The 19,008-nt window shown below is 40.7% G+C and overlaps 1 protein-coding gene across 1 annotated transcript in view; it reads left to right on the top strand.

Annotated features, from left to right (window-relative positions):
* The first annotated feature begins 806 nt into the window (after window positions 1–806).
* Window positions 807–19,008, top strand: part of impg2 (interphotoreceptor matrix proteoglycan 2) — a 70,612-nt gene continuing 52,410 nt past the window's right edge. The window contains exons 1-5 of the mRNA XM_033033500.1: window positions 807–892; window positions 3,807–3,904; window positions 5,840–6,061; window positions 10,410–10,475; window positions 14,872–15,038. Of these exons, the coding sequence (XP_032889391.1) occupies window positions 807–892; window positions 3,807–3,904; window positions 5,840–6,061; window positions 10,410–10,475; window positions 14,872–15,038 (639 nt within the window). The remainder of the gene's footprint in view (window positions 893–3,806; window positions 3,905–5,839; window positions 6,062–10,409; window positions 10,476–14,871; window positions 15,039–19,008) is intronic.

Raw genomic sequence — 19,008 nt, 5'->3', positions numbered from 1 at the left:
TGGAAGTGATGGAGGCAGGTTCGATTTTATCATTTAAAAATAAATTGGATAGGTATATGGATGGGAAAGGAATGGAGGGTTATGGTCTGAGTGCAGGTAGATGGGACTAGGGGAAATTAAGTGTTCGGCACGGACTTGTAGGGCCGAGATGGCCTGTTTCCGTGCTGTAATTGTTATATGGTTATATGGATTAGGTAAAACCTGAAGATCTAACTAAGAAAAACGCATCAGTCCTTGAGGATGATTAGATTTTATTTTACATTAGTCTGTAGAATCTTAATCTTCATTTGGATACTCACTCGTTACTTCCCAAATGGTTTTTAATATTTATGATCAAATTACGTTATTTTTTACACAGTACTTAGTTTCTGCATGCAAAGTATACTTTCTCCAGAGCAACATTCTATTTGTATCATATCGGAAGATGTGGAACCTGTCTTGTTTTTCATAATATGTTCCATATTGCAAATAAGCACTTGGACCCAGAATAGAATTAAACAATGGTCTATCTAACATGTTTTTGGAAAAAGGTATTTGAAGATCAAGACCTCAGACTTGGCGCAAAACTCATAGGTTACCAGGACGCAATGATCCCTGCCCTACTACAGGCTTCTGAGACCTGGACTACTGACAGCTGGCATCTCAAGGCTCTGGAAAAATATCACTAATGCTGTCTCCATAAAATCCTACCCATTTCCAGGAAGGTTAAGTGAACCATTGTTCACCTCTCCTTCCAGGCCCGCATCCCCAGCATTGAGGTGCTGGTTACCGAGAGTCAGCTATGTTGGGCCGGCCATGTCGTTCTCATGCTCGACACCAGACACTTGAAAGTGATACTTCATCTGAGCTCTGTTGCAGGAGGTGGCCAAATGTCAGCAGAAAACATTCAAGGGTATGTTCAAAGCCGCCTTGAAGTGCAGCATCCCCACTGATTCTTGGGAGCCTTTGACCCAGGAATGCTCAAAGAGGAGAAAAAACATTCAGGATAATATTGAAAACTTGGGACGTTTACTTCCCACTCCCTTTAAACTACTGAGTTGAATATTTATTGTACACTTGTGTGATATGTAAAACAAAGAAATAAATGAGAAATAACATCCGATAAATCATCTAGTCCAGCACCACCAAAGTTCAGAGAGTGACAGATTATCAGAGTTTTGCTATATTTCTGAAAGAAAAACCTGCCTGACTGGAATCTGTTTAGTAAAACATTCCAAAGACATGATCTCTTCTCAAGTAAGTTCTCAGAACCAAACATAGCAGTCCATGTGAGATGTGATCACTGGTTCAGCAAGGTATAGAGGAGGCAAGTAAAATGGCAAGACTAGGACATTGAGAAGGAAGTTTAGCAAGTTATTAACATGGAGGTAAATAAAGTTGAAGAATTAAGACATGACAGTGGTCAATTGGGAGAATAATAATAAATCCACGGGAAAGGCAGCACTTCTTCCACTAAAGGAAACAACTGGGATGAGGGAAGGAGAGTTGGAATGTCAAGTAATAGCAAAAGACGTTGGCAGGGAAATTAGCTTTTTCTCCATCCATGAGAACTACAAATGTATTGATTTTTATATTATTAGTATCAATTGATTGGATTGGTCAGTTTTCTATAGATGATACAAAGATGATTGAGATATAAACTATAATCTTTGCGTTCACTACTGACTATTGTCACCTGGTTGACATTAGATCAACTGCAGAGGTTTTAGAATTTTACACTTGGTATTGCAAGTTCTGATTGAGGCCTTACGGTTTCCATCTCAATTGGAAAACATTTTTCCAATGTCTTTTGGAATCTGATCCTCAAGTCTCTTTTAAGTCCTTTCCCCTCACCTCAAACCTATGCTCTCTAGTTTTAGACTCCCCTACCTTGGGGAAAAGATTGTGACCATTTGCCGTGCCTGTCATGATTTTATAAACCTCTATAATGTCACCCCTCGGCCTCCTATGCACCAACAATAAAAGATCCAGCTTCTCCTTAAAACTCAAACCTTCCAGACCTGAAAACATCCTCGAAATCTGTTCTGCACCCCTTTCCAATTTAATGTCACCCTTCCAAAAGCAGGGTAACCAGAATTGTACATAGTACTCCATATGTGGAATTACCAGTCTAGTCCTGAGAAAATGAAGCTGGTATTTATATCAATGTAGAATCTCCTCAGTATTCATTATCCACCTTGGTATGTCTTGTAGAGCATTTTGTTTTGAAAGATTGGTGCTATGGCTAATATTCCTCAATTATTGTGCACTGCTCTAGTTTTTGGGCTATAGTAACCAAAGTACCAAGGATTATGACTCATAGCATATTTGGTATATTTAAACATATCCACTTATTTCTAAAAAAAAAAACGACACACCGTGCTAGAGTAACTCAGCGGGTCAGGCTGATGGATAGATGTCGTTTTGGGTCAGGACTCTTCTGATTGATTTTAGAGGGAAGAAAGCTGGAAGAGGAGAGGGGCAGGGGATGAACACAGTCTGGGGATTCCACCTTGATATCTACTTTACCATTCATTTTCTCCTTGCACTGACGACTGGACCGAAAACATTCTTTCCAGCTGGGTCTTTGCAGCATTTTTTTGTTTTTATTCCGCATTTTCAGTCCCTTTAATTTTCACCTTTCAATTGGTCTACTTAACTATTATATTACGTGCCACCACCTCGCCTTAGTTCTCCCTTCGTCTCATTCAACCTGGTTGCAAGGAGGGAGCTGCGGCGTCTAATTTAGACCCTTGTTTGTTCGTCGAGGATTTACCTCGAGCGTCTGAAATCCTTCCAGCGACACGTGGGGGGAAACAGTCTCTACACGTGCGCTGCAGGATCCGAGACAGAATACTGGTTACGTGCTTCTTGAAGCTTCTTAGCATTAAAGCCATAATGAGTGGTTGTATAGCAAACAGCTCCGTGAAATCCAGCCTATTTACCTGAAAGGAGAGTTTGGGACACTTCAAAGGCATACACCAGCCAGCACCCCAGAGTTTTGGGCACCGATTTTTTTCCTTGGAAGGAAAATAATGCAATGCAAGACCGAGGAAGGCAGCCCGTTTTTCTAACATTTCACACAAAAGAACAAAGCTTTGAAATTTGTGCCAACAAAACGTCAACAAGTACAGCGTTGCATCTAAATACCTGTAAACTCTGCAGTCGACACAATGTAAATACAGTTCATGGAAATAACATTATAACAAATAAACGAGAGCTTGGCCTTATAATTGGATTTTGTTTAAAAAAATAGGACATATAAATGATTGCTTTGAACTTCCAAGTTTAGTTTTATTAATTATACTTTGGAAATATACTTTAGAAACCTTACGGTAGCGCTCTTTACGATTATTAGTTAATATACTGAATACCTGCATCAAGATATTATTAACCCGTTTATTGAATGAGGTTGTGTGGTGTCGTCTGTTTGACAATGAGGGTGTTTTTTTTATAAACTGCATTAGAATAAGTTAGACATATAATCCACTATTGGGTCAAACTACTGCAAGTGACGCTGTCCCTATAACGGGAACAGACTCGGAAAGCCGATTAAAGGGACAAGAGTGTCATTCAAGCCTAATCTAGCAGAAGGGACTTCTGTCTTCAGAACCGTCTCCTCGGCGCCTGCTTACACGTTCATTAAGTCCAAAGGAAAGGTAAGTTGCATGTTTTATTTAAAATGTTTACAAAGGCTGTCTTCACCATTGCCAAAAACCCTCACAACAAACTATTGAGATATTTATCAATATGACAAGTAATGTTCATAGAAATCTTAGATCCTCCCCAAACATACTAAATGTTTCTGTTGATTCTCTATTTTGTAGGTTGTATCGAAGAAAGAGAATGTTTGGTTATTGGTGGAAAGTCTCTTCTGTGTTTCCATATGTCCTTCTACTCAATTCCATTTTAGTGACAAATACAGGTACTTTTTTTCAAATCAGTTAGTATGTCAAAATAATACGTAAAAAACACCATGTTTAACATAAGTTGTGTATTGAAGTTGCAGTGCAAAAGTAAATAATTGTAATGATTGTACTGTTCTTTCAAACATGCATACAGGAGTGTAAATTGTGTTGAGCCAAGCGCATTTATTTTTGTTTAAACTTTACCTTTTTGGGTTTCTCTTCCTTTTGCTTTCTTGTACATGGCATAACTGGCTGTGAATGATTCATGTCTGAGCACTGACAGTGAGTGTTAACAGGCCATTCAGCCATGGGTGATATCACAACCAAGCCTGGTGTTGTCCTGGCCCACCGTCCACATACCTGCGTGTTTGGCAAGCCATTCTGGACAGTGATCAGGAGTGGAAACTCTGGCAACATTCCCTTCCTTCGAGACTGGAACAAAACTGGAGACTAACTGTGGCATCATTGTTGCCATCCTGTCTGAGTCCAGGCAACTCAGTACAAACAAGGGACCGAATTTGGAACTTGTATATTCTCCTATTCACTATTTAAACTTCCTGAAAATATATAATTTCGATCAGTCAAAACAAGAAAACCAAAATAATAGATTATTTTAATGTGATGAGGATTTGAGGGCAGATTATCTGACTTTAGCCATAGTTGGAATGAGCATTTTGAAAATTATTTGAAATTAATACTATTTGCAGTTTAAGTGGCCAGTTGCTATCTGGAATTATGAATAATTCAGAATTTAGAATAATTCAGACTGTTTCACAGGACTACAATTACAATCATTACTTGCCTTGATTCTTTACGAAGTAATAATAATGTTGACGATAATGTGCATCAGCTGTGGCTTATTTGTTAGTAATCTTGCCTCTGACTCAGATGTTTGTTGGTTTGGGATGTGCAAACAAACCGCAATTGGGAAAAACCCCAGAAAACACTGGAAATATTCAGCAAGGATGGTCATGTTTGTAAAGAGTGAAACAGAGACAAACTTTAATTGGAATTCTGATAACCCCGGCATTAACGGAGAGAGTTCTGCACAGTTGAAGGCTATAATTTTGAGTGTGACATTTTGAATGAGCATGAAAACAGGCCCTTCGGCCCACCGAGTCTAAACTGGCCATCGATCACCCTTTCATACTAGTTCCATGTTATCCCACTATCTCATCCGCTATCTCATCCACACTAGGGATAATTTACAGAGGCCAATTATCCTACAAACCTTGAGTACTTGTGGCAGTTGTTCATGAGGAGCAAATACTTGAAAAATTGAAACCTATGAATAAAATTGAAAGTATCAGTTAAATATTTGCTTGATTTCTGTCTTGATGTAAATCCTTAATTTGTATTTTTTTTATACCATTATGAATTATATTGTGGATTTTACTTAAATGTGTGCTTAGGTTTTTTAAGTAAAGTTTAAATATGTTTCTCCAAGCATGCTAACTGTTTTAAATACTAAATACATTGTGCAGATGTTTTCAACTTATAAACCATTAAATATAAACTTGAAATGTTGTTGTAGATTACATTATTATTTGGATTATTTGTAGCAAACAGAGGCCAGTTCTGAAGATATGAGGTATTTGTGATGAAATGCTCAAATCTTCAAACTTAATGTCTACAGTGATGAATTAAATACCATTCTATCTTACCAACGCGAGCTTTCTATAAATGTTGACAGATATTTATAGGGGTTCAAATTTTCAAATTTTGGAATTTGAAAGGTTTATTGTGAAGAAAAAGTAAAAATTATTTTCATTTTCTTCACTTATCATACTTTTTAAAATCATTTTCAGGATAAATCTGTTTATTTATTTTTTGATTACTGTAATTCATAAGTGATAGGAGCAGAATTAGGCCTGTTGGCCCATTAAGTCTACTCCGCCAAATGCTGACAAGTTGGGTCATCAGTAGTGCACATTTCGATTTGTCTTTTTCAGATGTTTTGAAGAGGACTTCAGGTGAGAGGAGACTGCGTCAAAATTCACCGGGCCTGCTTCATGGCAACATTAAGTCTCATGAAACGGGAAGCAATGTACAGATAAAAGATATGATTCGCCGACATAAACGAGCCCTTTTGTTTCCAAATGATATTAAACTTTGCCCAGAGGAAACTGTGTCACACGCCATCGACAGCTACCTCAAGTATTACAAGTTGAGAGGTAAGAAAGCTCCTGTTCATTATTTAACTTTCTCAACGATCTCCGGTAAAGACTTTATTTTTGTGAAACAATCATGCCTATCGCTGTGGATCGTTTGCACCCTCTGTTTTTGAAATATATTCTTTACTGAAAGGAATTAGGAATGAATTATCATGAGATCTTGCATTTTATAGCAAAATAAATCTGCAAGTTTTAGTAAAATCTGAAGTCTGATGATGCCAGATATTAAAGCCAGATGAACTGTTCTGTGGAATGTTGCAGCTCCTAGACCATTTCAGATGGATTCGATTAAGGCCAAAAACCTATTTCAGAGCCACTAATCCTGGATATCACTTATTCCTTCTGATAATAGCTAAACATAAGGAAAGAGAGCAGAGCTGGGCAATAATCCAGCTGTGGCTGAACCAATATTTTTATTAGGTTGTGCCATGACTTCCTGGTACTTGCATCCTATGTCTAGCGAATGAAGGCAAGTATTACATATTATATTCTCATGCCTGATCTTCCACATCAACTCTGCTTACCCAAGCTCCCTATAACTATTGATTCCATTCATGCCCAAAAATTGCTCAATCTCAGCCATGACTGTACTCATTGAATCTAATGGGCTTAAAAGCAGAGGATTCAAATCTTTTCAGTGAAGAAATTTCTCCTCACCAAGTCATGGAGTAATTAAATCACACAACATGGAAAAGGTCTCCCTGCCAATTTCCAGCCTTTAATGCCTTGTTTGTTGAGATGCTTATTAAATATGATGCCTGAAATGCATTGCCTCGCACTTATCAGGATTAAATTCCATCTATTATTTCTCTGTCCATCTTACCAACTCACTAATATCGTCTCCTAGCCTAAGATCACCTCCTCACTAGCAATAACACTACCAATAGTCATCCCATTGATAAATGTACTAATTGTACCTCTTACCTTCATATCCAAATTTAATGTGTATAACGAACAGTAATAGGCCTGTCCCACTTAGGTGATTTTGTGGGCAACTACAGGCGACTGCCACAAAATTTTCAACATGTTGAAAATTTTTCAGCGACAGTGGCAGCAACTTAGAAGCATAGAAAATAGGTGCAGGAGTAGGCCATTCGGCCTTTCGAGCATGCACCGCCATTCGATATGATCATGGCTGATCATCCAACTCAGTATCCCATCCCAACCTTCTCTCCATACCCCCTGATCCCTTTGGCCACAAGGGCCACATCTAACTCCCTCTTAAATATAGCCAATGAACTGGCTTCAACTACCTTCTGTGGCAGAGAATTCCACAGATTCACCACTCTCTGTGTAAAAAATGATTTTCTCATCTCGGTCCTAAAAGACTTCCCTCTTATCCTTAAACTGTGACCCCTAGTTCTGGACTTCCCCAACATCGGGAATAATCTTCCTGCATCTAGCCTGTCCAACCCCTTAAGAATTTTGTAGTTTCTATAAGATCCCCCCTCAATCTTCTAAATTCTAGCGTGTACAAGCAGAGTCTATCCAGTCTTTCTTCATATGAAAGTCCTGCCATCCCAGGAATCAGTCTGGTGAACCTTCTCTGTACTCCCTCAATGGCAAGAATGTCTTTCCTCAGATTAGGAGACCAAAACTGTACGCAATACTCCAGGTGTGGTCTCACCAAGACCCTGTACAACTGCTGTAGAACCTCCCTGCTCTTATACTCAAATCCTTTTGCTATGAATGCTAACATACCATTTGCTTTCTTCACTGCCTGCTGCACCTGCATTCCTACTTTCAATGACTGGTGTACCATGACACCCAGGTCTCGTTGCATCTCCCCATTTCCTAATCGGCCACCATTCAGATAACTACCTTTGAAATGGCCCAACAAGGTACTCCATTCACTGGGCATTAGGGATGGACAATAAATGCTGGCCCAGTTCAGATAACCTATGACTTTTGCTGTCATAGCTTGTCGTAGGTGGATTCCATTAAAATTAGTCCTTGGCAGTCGCCTAAAGAGTCACCTAAGTAGGACAGGCCCATAAGGGTTCCAGTCCTACAGTACATTACTGATTACAGGCTTTAAATCACAAAGCAACTTTTGTTTATCACCTTCCTATTACAAAGCCTGTTTTAGATCCAGTTTGTCAACTTGTCCTGAATCCCAAGGATCTTACATGATGAACTAGTCTATCATGTGGGACCCTGTTAAAAGCTTTTTTTGAAGTTGTTTATATCGATGACATGTAGTTGCCTCTGCAAGAAAATTCAGTCAAATTGGTCAAGCACCATTTTAGTGCAGAACCAAGTTTAGAAACCTGATTGAAGGGGTTTAAACAAGGACTTCGGGAAAATTGGGTATGGATTTGCAAGATGACAGTACATTTAAAGACATATGGGAGGAAAGAAATACAATAGATTATTGGTAGTTAGCAATGGCAGAGGAACTTGAGGGGTTTTCTCGGCTGATTTGGAGAACAGGAGGGTTGTTAACCATATAATTAATATGATCAACAAATGTGGAAGGCAGGAGAAAGGAATGAGTGGCCAGTTTACTGAGTATATGTTTGAAAGATCAGAAGATTTTCAAATGAGAGTTTGAAAAGGGCAGGAGTGAAGCTAAGAGAGGAAATTAGAGGATGTTGCAAGTTAAGGGTGTAAAATGGGTTACCCAAGAGAAAATCCAGTTTAATGAAAATTCTGGATGAAATTCTGATTTTATCTTTTGCTTGCTGCTGGCCAGAGGCAACTACAGTGCATGCTTTTGGGACATAAATCCGCTATCTTCTTACTACTATTGAAAATTGCCTGCAGCCCATGTAAACCATTGCCATACAATACCATAGCAATTAAGTTACTAAACTTGATCCAGAGCTCCAGGTTGTTGACTGGGAGATCGGAATCCATTCTCTTGGGGGCTATGAATTCAAGTGATGAAATCAGGAATTAGAAAATGACTGACAGCAATGATGACCATGAAACCATGCACAATTGTTGTAAAAAAAAAACGATCTCTTGTATTAACTGTTCTTTGAAATGGCCCCACAAGGTACTCCATTCACTGGGCATTAGGGATGGACAATAAATGCTGGTCCAGTCAGTAAAACTCTTGAATGATTTTTATCTTTAAAGAAAGTAATGTTAGAACCTATTAAAGATGGCTGCATATATTTGTTATCACAGCCTTCTTGTAAAACCCCTATCTGTTACTTGCGTTAACTACCCTTCTAAACTCGGATGTGTTTCAAGCCACAGCTGTGCTTGGAAGTACATGTGTTCATATTAATTTTTTGCTATAAGTGGCAGTTGATTTCATTGCAGATTAGGAAATGAAATGCGTCCTGATTAGTAATCTGCTTTCCCCTGGACCTTTGTGAACTGCCTTGTTTATTGGTGCTAATTCAACACTGACAAATTGCTGCTATTACCTATAAAACAACAGTGGGATTTCACAGCTCCCTCAGTCTTCCATGCAGTTATTTGCAGAAGATTCACTTACTCTATTGCCAAAGAACTTATTCAAGACTTATGTAACTGCCCAGGCAACCACAAGCAAGTTGCGGCTGAACGGAAACACTGAATCTTGCTGGTTTTAGCTTGAAGTTTAACCTGTTTTGAATATTGGTGTGCTCTGCTGAGAATATAGGTATGTTTTGCTGATATGCCAATTAACCATTTGAACACAGTTAATGTGAGCCAGGATCCTCCAAACAGCAAATGATTTCATTTGAGATCCCAATAATCTTTCATTGTTCTCTTTTTGTTTTGCTTTGGTCAGTTGCAGCCAGTGGAATTTTACCTTAATCATTATTTGTTTAACTGGTGGGGGTATAGTTGTGGGCTCTTAAGAACTGAGGTAGTTCCTTATTTCCAGAGTATATTTGAGATTGGGAATGCACTGCAGTGCAATCAGTATCCGTGGAGGGAAGGAGGAAGTTCAGGATCAGAATCTAGTGGGGTAGACGAGGATCAGAAGCCGCAGCCTTAGAATAAAGGAAGTACCTTCAGGAAAGAGATGAGGATAAATTTCTTTAGTCGGAGGGTGGTGAATCTGTGGAATTAATTGCCAAAGACGGCTGCGGAGGACAAGTCAATGGATATTTTTAAGGCGGAGATTGACAGAATATTGGTTGGTATGGGTGTCAGGGGTTATAGGGAGAAGGCAGGAGAATGGGTTTGAGAGTGAAAGATAGATCAGCCATGAATGATTGCTGGAGTAGACTTGATGGGCCAGATCGTCTAATCCTGCTCTTGGAACTAATGAACATTAAGCTTCAGGACTGAACAGAGGATTTTCAGAGTATTCACCTGATTGTATTTTTCCACCACAAAGCAAAGGAAACTACACTGTGAGCAGAAACTATAAGTTTATTAAATTGCTTATATATCCCTGCAGGCTGTGGACGTGAAAAGAGACAAAAGGTAGATGTTGCATCTCTTGTGGTTGAACCAGGGATGCCAGGTGAAGGGGCATGAGTGTTGGTGTAGATGGAGAAGTAAATCAATGGGAATGGTTCCCACAAAATGCTGAAAGGGGATGAGAAGATATCTTAACTTCTCATTGTATCCACCATCTTGTGTTTTTATTTTAAATTTAGTTAATGCAACGTATTTTGCTTAGATCTCATCAAAACCACTGGTACTAATGAATGAAAATAGATTCAAAAGGTGAAAGGTTTGCAGGCAGAGGTCCTTTGACAAGTTGCAGCCTGCTGATCAGTATGTAATAGAGATTGGACACACAATGCTGGAGTAATTCAGCGGGACAGGCAGCATCTGTGGAGAGGAATGGGTGACGTTTCGGGTCGTGACACCTCTTCAAACGTGGAGGATGTGCTCTCGGCGGATATGGAACTTGTCGTGGGCTACCTGGAGACTAAAACTGAGTGTGGCAAGAACCACTACAACGGCCTTTCACCTGAACAACAAGGAAGCTCAACGCCAGCTAAGTGTCACCCTCAATGAGTCACCTCGACCCTATAACCTAGATCGGCAGCTAACCTACAAGCAACACCTTGAAGCTACCCGTGCTAAAGTCTTGGCGCGGACGAACCACCTGCGTTGCTTGGCTGGACGGTCATGGGGCGGTGCCAGGACATCTCTCCGAACCAGTGTTCTTGCACTCGTGTACAGCGCCGCTAAGTACGCCACCCCAGCATGGTGCCGCAGCGCTCATACTAGTAAGCTAGACGCCATCCTCAACGACACCATGTGGATCATCACCGGCTGCCTATGCCCTACTCCGACGGATCTTCTGCCGATGCTCACACCCGCCAAGATTTGCAGAGAGTCCTTCACTCATAGGCTGGTGTGCAAGGCCCCATCGGACGCCAAACATCCTTTGCACTACCTCGCCCAGGACTCACAGCAACTGGCACCTCAACGCCTGTCATCTTGTCGCCTCTTCTCCCACTATGCAACGACCCTGAGGTGTAAATTACCCAAGCCAAATATGAGGTGCTGTTCCTCCAATTTGCGCTGGGCATCACTCTAACAATGGAGGAGGCCCAGGACAGGAAAGTCAGATTTGGAATGGGAGGGGGAGTTGAAGTGCTAAGCAAAGTTAAGACGGACTGAGCGGAGGTGTTCAGTGAAACGATCGCCGAGCCTGCACTTGGTCTCGCCGATGTAGAGAAGTTGACACCTGGAATAGCGGATACAGTAGATGAGGTTGGAGGAGGTGCAAGTGAATCTCTGCCTCATCTGGAAAGACTGTTTGGGTCATTGGATGGAGTCGAGGAGGGGACGTATAGAGACAGGTGTTGCATCTCCTGCATCTGCAGGGGAAAATACCTGGGGAGGGGGGTGGTTTGGGTGAGAAGGGACAAGTTGACCACTGACCTCTAACTTCAAATAGCCCTTGCTTTCCTTCTCTATTCCCTCCCCCTTCCCCATTCTCCGACCAGTCTTACTGTCTCCGACTACATTCTATCTTTGTCCCGCCCACTCCCCTGACATCAGTCTGAAGAAGTGTCTCGACCCGAAACGTCAGTCATTCCTTCTCTCCAGAGATGCTGCCTGTCCTGCTGTTACTCTCGTAATTTTGTGTCCACCTTCGATTTAAACCAGCATCTGCAGTTCTTTCTTACACACGGACTAGAGGGGTCGAGATGGCCTGTTTCCGTGCTGTAATTGTTATATGGTTATTATATGGTTATATGTAATAGAGATTGTCAGCTTTAAGGTGCACAAACAGTGGCTTGCACAAGTATTCATACCCCTTGAACTTTTCCACATTTTGTCACGTTACAACCACAAACGTAAATGTATTTTATTGGGATTTTATGTGATAGACCAACACAAAGTGGCGCATAATTGTGAAGCGGAAGGAAAATGATACATGGTTTTCAAATTTTTTTACAAATTAAAAAACTGAAAAGTGTGGCGTGCAAAAGTGTTCAGCCCCCTTTACTCTGATACCCCTAAATAAAATCCAGTGCAACCAATTGCCTTCAGAAGTCACCTAATTAGTAAATAGAGTCCACTTGTGTATAATCTAATCTCAGTATAAATACAGCTGTTCTGTGAAGGCCTCAGAGGTTTGTTAGAGAACAGTAGTGACAAACAGCATCATGAAGCCCAAGGAACACACCAGACAGGTCAGGGATAAAGTTGTGGAGAAGTTTAAAGCAGGGTTAGGTTATAAAAAAATATCCCAAGCTTTGAACATCTCACGGAGCACTGTTCAATCCATCATCCGAAAATGGAAAGAGAATGGCACAACTGCAAACCTACCAAGACATGGCCGTCCACCTAAACTGACAGGCTGGGCAAGGAGAGCATTGATCAGAGAAGCAGCCAAGGTAACTCTGGAGGAGCTGCAGAGATCCACAGCTCAGTTGAGAGAATCTGTCCACAGGACAACTATTAGTCATGCACTCCACAAATCGGGCCTTTATGGAAGAGGGGCAAGAAGAAAGCCATTGTTGAAAAAAAGCCATAAGAATTCCCGTTAGCAGTTTGCCACAAGCCATGTGGGGGACACAGCAAACATGTGGAGGAAGGTGCTCTGGTCAGATGAGACCAAAATTGAAGTTTTTGGCCTAAATGCAAAACGCTATGTGTGGCGGAAAACTAACACTGCACATCACCCTGAACACACCATCCCCACTGTGAAACATGGTGGTGGCAGCATCATGCTGTGGGGATGCTTTTCTTCAGCAGGGACAGGGAAGCTGGTCAGAGTTGATGGGAAGATGGATGGAGCCAAATACAGGGCAATCTTGGAAGAAAACCTGTTAGAGTCTGCAAAATACTTGAGACTGGGGCGGAGGTTCACCTTCCAGCAGGACAACGACCCTAAACATACAGCCAGAGCTACAATGGATGGTTTAGATCAAAGCATATTCATGTGTTAGAATGGCCCAGTCAAAGTCCAGACCTAAATCGAATTGATAATCTCTGGCAAGACTTGAAAATTGCTGTTCACAGACGCTCTCCATCCAATCTGACTGAGCTTGAGCTATTTTGCAAAGAAGAATGGGCAAAAATTTCAGTCTCTAGATGTGCAAAGCTGGTAGAGACGTACCCCAAAAGACTTGCAGTTGTAATTGCAGCGAAAGGTGGTTCTACAAAGTATTGACTCAGGGGGGCTGAATACTTTTGCACGCCACACTTTTCAGTTATTTATTTGTAAAAAAAATTGAAAACCATGTATCATTTTCCTTCCACTTCACAATTATGCACCACTTTGTGTTGGTCTATCACATAAAATCCCAATAAAATACATTTACGTTTGTGGTTGTAACGTGACAAAATGTGCAAAAGTTCAAGGGGTATGAAAACTTTTGCAAGCCACTGTATCTCTTCACCAATGACCATGAGATAGAGATTAATCAGTTCCTGTCATAAATACATGGTACAGCAGTCTACAATGTCAGATTCTGGCATTTAGCAGTATTCTGTACACAGCTGAGATTGCAGTCATATTATTGATAAGGAAACAGTCTTAGCTATGGAACTGCTGAAGACATTGTTTGACGGTAAGGATAATTAATTTAGCATCTACATCATTACTGACTTGAATAGCTGTTCAATAGTCCACATGCAGGCCCAACTTACAGCCAGGAGGATGATGGTAAAACACTGATGCATTTTTTTAACTCACCATTGTGGCACGGTGGCGCAGTGGTAGAGTTGCTGCCTTACAGCGCCAGAGACATAGGTTCGAACCTGACTATGTGTGCTGTCTGTATGGAGTTTGTACATTCTCCCTGTGATCTGTGTGGGTTTTCTCCGGGGGCTCCGGTTTTCTCCCACACTCCAAAGACGTACAGGTTTGTAGGTTAATCGGCTTGGTAAGATTGTAAATTGTCCCGAGTGTGTATAGGATAGTATGGAATCACTGCGCTGAAGGGCCTGTTCTGCACTGTATCTCTAAACTAAAATCAGACACTTACTGATGTTTCAAACTTACATGGTAATTAGTCTATCGGACAATGAGAAGGTGAGCGGAATAGCTTTTTGATCACGTGAGTCTCAAGGTAACACAGTTGCCATTGGGTGAATATGATAAGGGTAATCCTTCAGGGCAGAAGTAACAATTTAATAACAGTCGTATATGGGTGATCCCAGCAGTAGGACAATAATATGTTAGTTGGCCAAACAGGTTTAGTTGGCATATGCTTTGGTGCTCCTTAGTGTTTATCATTATTTTTCAAATCCTTTAGATTGGTGAGGCTTCCACAAGTGTTTGCCACCTAGTGAATTATTAAAAATAACTGTAGTTCAATCACTAATGTGCCTCTTGAAATTGAGTTTGTTCTTCAGATGGCAACGAGATATAGAGATAAATTACAATGAATCGTAGAAAAGTTGGTAAAAATAAGAAGATCTTCTAATATAACCATATTTCTCAGTTTGTCAAGAAGCAATATGGGAAGCATTCAAAATCTTCTGGGACAGGTTACCCGAGCGGCATGAACATCAGACTTGGATAGATGCTTGCAATCAAGGACTCCTAAATATTTTTGACATTGGAATGAGTTTCAGCAAAACAGAAGAACACCAACACTTGATTATGGAGGTAATTTTTGGATTGTATCGTGGTTAATCGTGTTTAATTGGGGTGTATTTGTCATTATATGTTTTGCTCTCATTTATAATTTCTACTTCAATTGTCCCTTTTTTCATATGTTCTTTCTTATGGTGATATGTTAAACTATAATAATAATAATAATGGATGGGATTTATATAGCGCCTTTCTAATACTCAAGGCGCTTAAACTATGGTTCTGTTGGCAGCATTCAACGACTCGTCCACTTGGTCATTCTTTATGTATGAGCGAGGCCAGTGATCATGGGGTTCAGGATTGTATTAGTTGACACAGCTCCTGTTTGACATTCACATTAGTATACTTCCAGCAGGGGACAGTGGAAGACAATCAACGGTGAATAGCTTGGCGAGCCTTTCTCTTCCCTTGCTGATGTAAAAATTGAAATGGCCTTGCCAGTACCCAGCAGGATTAAGGAACTCAAAGCAGACAAGAATCCAATTATGTTTTTGTCTGGGCTTTGAAATAAAAATGTTGTGATTATCTGGTGAGCACTTTAAAGCTATAAACTGCATTTTAAGTGTGAAAAGGGATATGTTTATAGACAGCTGAGTGTTCTATTTATACATAAATATAAATTACATTTCTGAAAGACTGAGATTCATGTGAATGTTGAACTCATTCGCTGATGGCGTCTAGTTGGCAAAATGGCTGCTTTTGGCTCTGCCCTTGGAATGTCTGCCTTCTTCATGGAGGTGTACAAAGGACGTAGAAAACTGCAAAAAAAGACAATATAACATGATGTGACTGACATAAAGAGAATTATTATTGATTCCTGCTCGCCTAAAAAGGACTTGACATAACTTGTACTTGTTTGACTTTATTACATTCTCTCTCTGCACCTGCTTTGATTTGAGATTAAAACCAAAGCTTTTCTGGAATATAGCTGGACAGCTTGGTAAATAAATTCTGTCTAAATCAACAGAGAAGGGTAAATGAAGGTGAATAAGCAGCTTCTCCTGTCCTGTGTTTAATCTCTATTAGACATCAACAAAAGGAGCTATTTTGCTGCTAATACTCCTAAGTAGGTTTTGTGTGACAGATGTTTTTATGATTCTGCTAAAAAGATGTTACACCATCATTGTGGTATGCTTTATAAAGTTTGGATGTCAAGAGCATTCTATTTCTAAAGGGGCATGCAGTGAATTTGGCAACATAGTGAAGTATTTGCCTTGTATGGAGCCATTGAGCTGCTCATTCATAGTAACCTTGTGACTCATAAAAATAGATTTTTTTTTGGCCCTAACTAACCCCCTGAATTTAATGTTTCTTTCACAGCAATAGTCATTTAAAAGGTAGAAGAAAGTCCAGAGTTTCATAATTGCTGATAGGGCATTTACAATGTTCTCTATTCTTGCACTAATGCCTTGCACTTTATTTTAGCCTGAGATCGATGTGCCTCCATTTTAACACATGCTTTTAATGCCAACTGCCATCTTCAAAGGCAGTCATTCAGAATCGAGGATGACTTACTGCCACCTTAGTTCTATGTTGACTGGGGAGGTCAATGTGGGAAGTGTGGACTCTTCCACAGATGTTGCAGAGGGGGGGTAGGCGTGACTGAATAGTTTGTGAGTCAACCCCGTTCTTTCTCCCATTCTGCTGCAGGCTTTCTGAATGCTTCTGATTCGTGGCTGCCCTGAGCATGACCTCTGCACTTTGAGCATTAGTAGGCCAAAGGTTCCCAGGAATTAGTGGGGATGCACCATCTTCTCAAGGAGGCTTTGAGAGTATCATTGAATCTTTCCCTCTGTCTACCTGGTAATCTCTTCCTGTCATTGAGCCCAGAATAGCAAGCAAGCCATAATCCTACCCAACAGAGCTAAGATAAGTAAAGACCAGTGTCAAACCAGGCACTGTCATTGCTTGGGTCCTCTCAACTATACTCTGCTACAGCAACTGATGATTAGTCTTCAACGTTGAAGACCGCTGAGCTGCAAAATAACTTTTATAACATCTGCAATATCCTGGGAGAGTCCAGAGAAACTATCCCAAGGGATGCTTCATTAACTCCTTGGCTCCTGGAGCAGATTAAGCTGAGGATCTTTCCAACCATCCAATTCTATTTACGTTGCTTTGTTACTTGCATGTGTTGTTGTGAGCATTGGTCAGGTCGGGGAGAGTTCCTCCTGGCCACGGGGACTATGTAATTCCATGCTACCTGCTCCATGGTCAGATAGTCGGCGACTAAACCATCTCCCCCACCTGGTTTGCCAGGTGAGGAGGGGGTTGTGGACTCCCAGCAGGACCAAAAACAAGACCTGTCAAAGGGCGGATGAGCATCTAGCGAGCCAACGGCCATCCACACTTCAGTAGACGTTGCGCTCACTGTCGTACATAGCATTGCAAGAGATGATGATAAAGCACACACGCCAAAATCCTACACTTCCAGCGGCAGAGGTACGCAGGAACTGGGGGACAGAGATGTGTGGTGCGTCCGTTCCCGTTGGAAACCAGCACCACTGCATCGCTAATGTTTTCAACAATGATGAATGAATGAATGTATCTCACCTACTTCATTTGAGGACTATCTTTAGGTTTCTATAGAAATGGTTTTGCTGGCTTGTTTTTGTGCAGTGATCTCACTCACTTTGACTTTATGTTCAATGTGTTCTGGTTTCAAATCTCCATGCACAAGATCGTTTCTCTTTACAATAAGATAGACTTAAATTAATTCTGTTTCCACCCTGTCTTGGTAATTATACTACCAAGTAAATTTATCCCCTTTAACACAGACCAGCTGCTCAATCATGGTTAATCTCTTCGCTTGAAACATGAAAATAGTATTACATTTCAGCAAAACATGTGATTCAAGTATAGTGATCACTGTTGTGCTGATGTTCCCCTTGGTGGATCTCTGAAACTGCATCAGGGACACTTTATAAAAACAATTTCAATGCCTTGATCACTGCTGGTGTTCTCAATAGAGAAGGAAACCAGAGTGAAAATGGTCGCCAGCTTGGTGAATAGAAAATGAGATTGATTAAATGAAGATTTGTTCATCGTTGAGATATTTTACTCGTGTCCTGAGGTTTAATATTACGGGTTGGCCTTGACCTGGGTTATCTTCCAATGGTCCAAGTGTGGTAAGGAAATTTGCAAAGTTCACCACTTCATGCTGCCTCGGCAAGGCCACCAGCGTAATCAAGGATGAGTCTCGCCTTCACTCCCTCTTCTCCCCTCTCTCATCAGGCAAAAGGTACAGTAGTATGAAAGTGCATACCTCCAGACTCAGGGACAGTTTCTTCCGAGCTGTTATCAGACTTCCTATCACCAACTAGAGAGTGGTCCTGACCTACAATCTATCTCATGGAAGACCTTGGACTATCTTTAATTGGACTTTCCAGGACTTTCTTGCACTAACTTTCTTGCTATTCCCTTTATCTTGTATCTGTACATTGTAGACGGCTTGATTGTAATCTTCAATAGTCTTTCTGCTGACTCGATAAAATGCAACAAAAAGGCGCAGTAGACGGGACAATAAACAAAACTAAGCTAATCACTGCAAAGTGATTTCCACAAGCAAGTATACGTGGGAGGGTCAGAAAGGCATGTGACATCTCCTGTAGTGAAATAGTGTGTTATCAGTGCATCAATGGTGATGAAGGGAGCAATATCACAGCATGAATTAAACCTGAAGTATGAACATACAAGAGTATTTGTAGCCAATGGAATTGTATAATCTAGAGACCACAGCTGGAAGCTGAACTTTACACTCCATATCCTGCATATCGCTACAACATTACTTACCCTAGCGTTTCCCACTATTAATCTTTGTTCTTTCTGAGGAGCACAAATCGAAGATTATGGATTACGTCCATGTGCTGCACTACAATTATTGATTTGAATTTTCTAATTGCAAAATTATTTTAAATTGAAATTATTTTTTACTCGTTGAAAAGCAATGCCATTTATTGAATGGTTCAGTGATTTATGATTTGTA

The sequence above is a fragment of the Amblyraja radiata genome, chromosome 14 (assembly GCF_010909765.2).
Source record: "Amblyraja radiata isolate CabotCenter1 chromosome 14, sAmbRad1.1.pri, whole genome shotgun sequence".
NCBI classification, from domain to species: Eukaryota; Metazoa; Chordata; class Chondrichthyes; order Rajiformes; family Rajidae; genus Amblyraja; species Amblyraja radiata.
The sequence above is the reverse complement of the archived record's forward strand: the minus strand, read 5'-3'. Positions and strand labels throughout refer to the sequence as shown.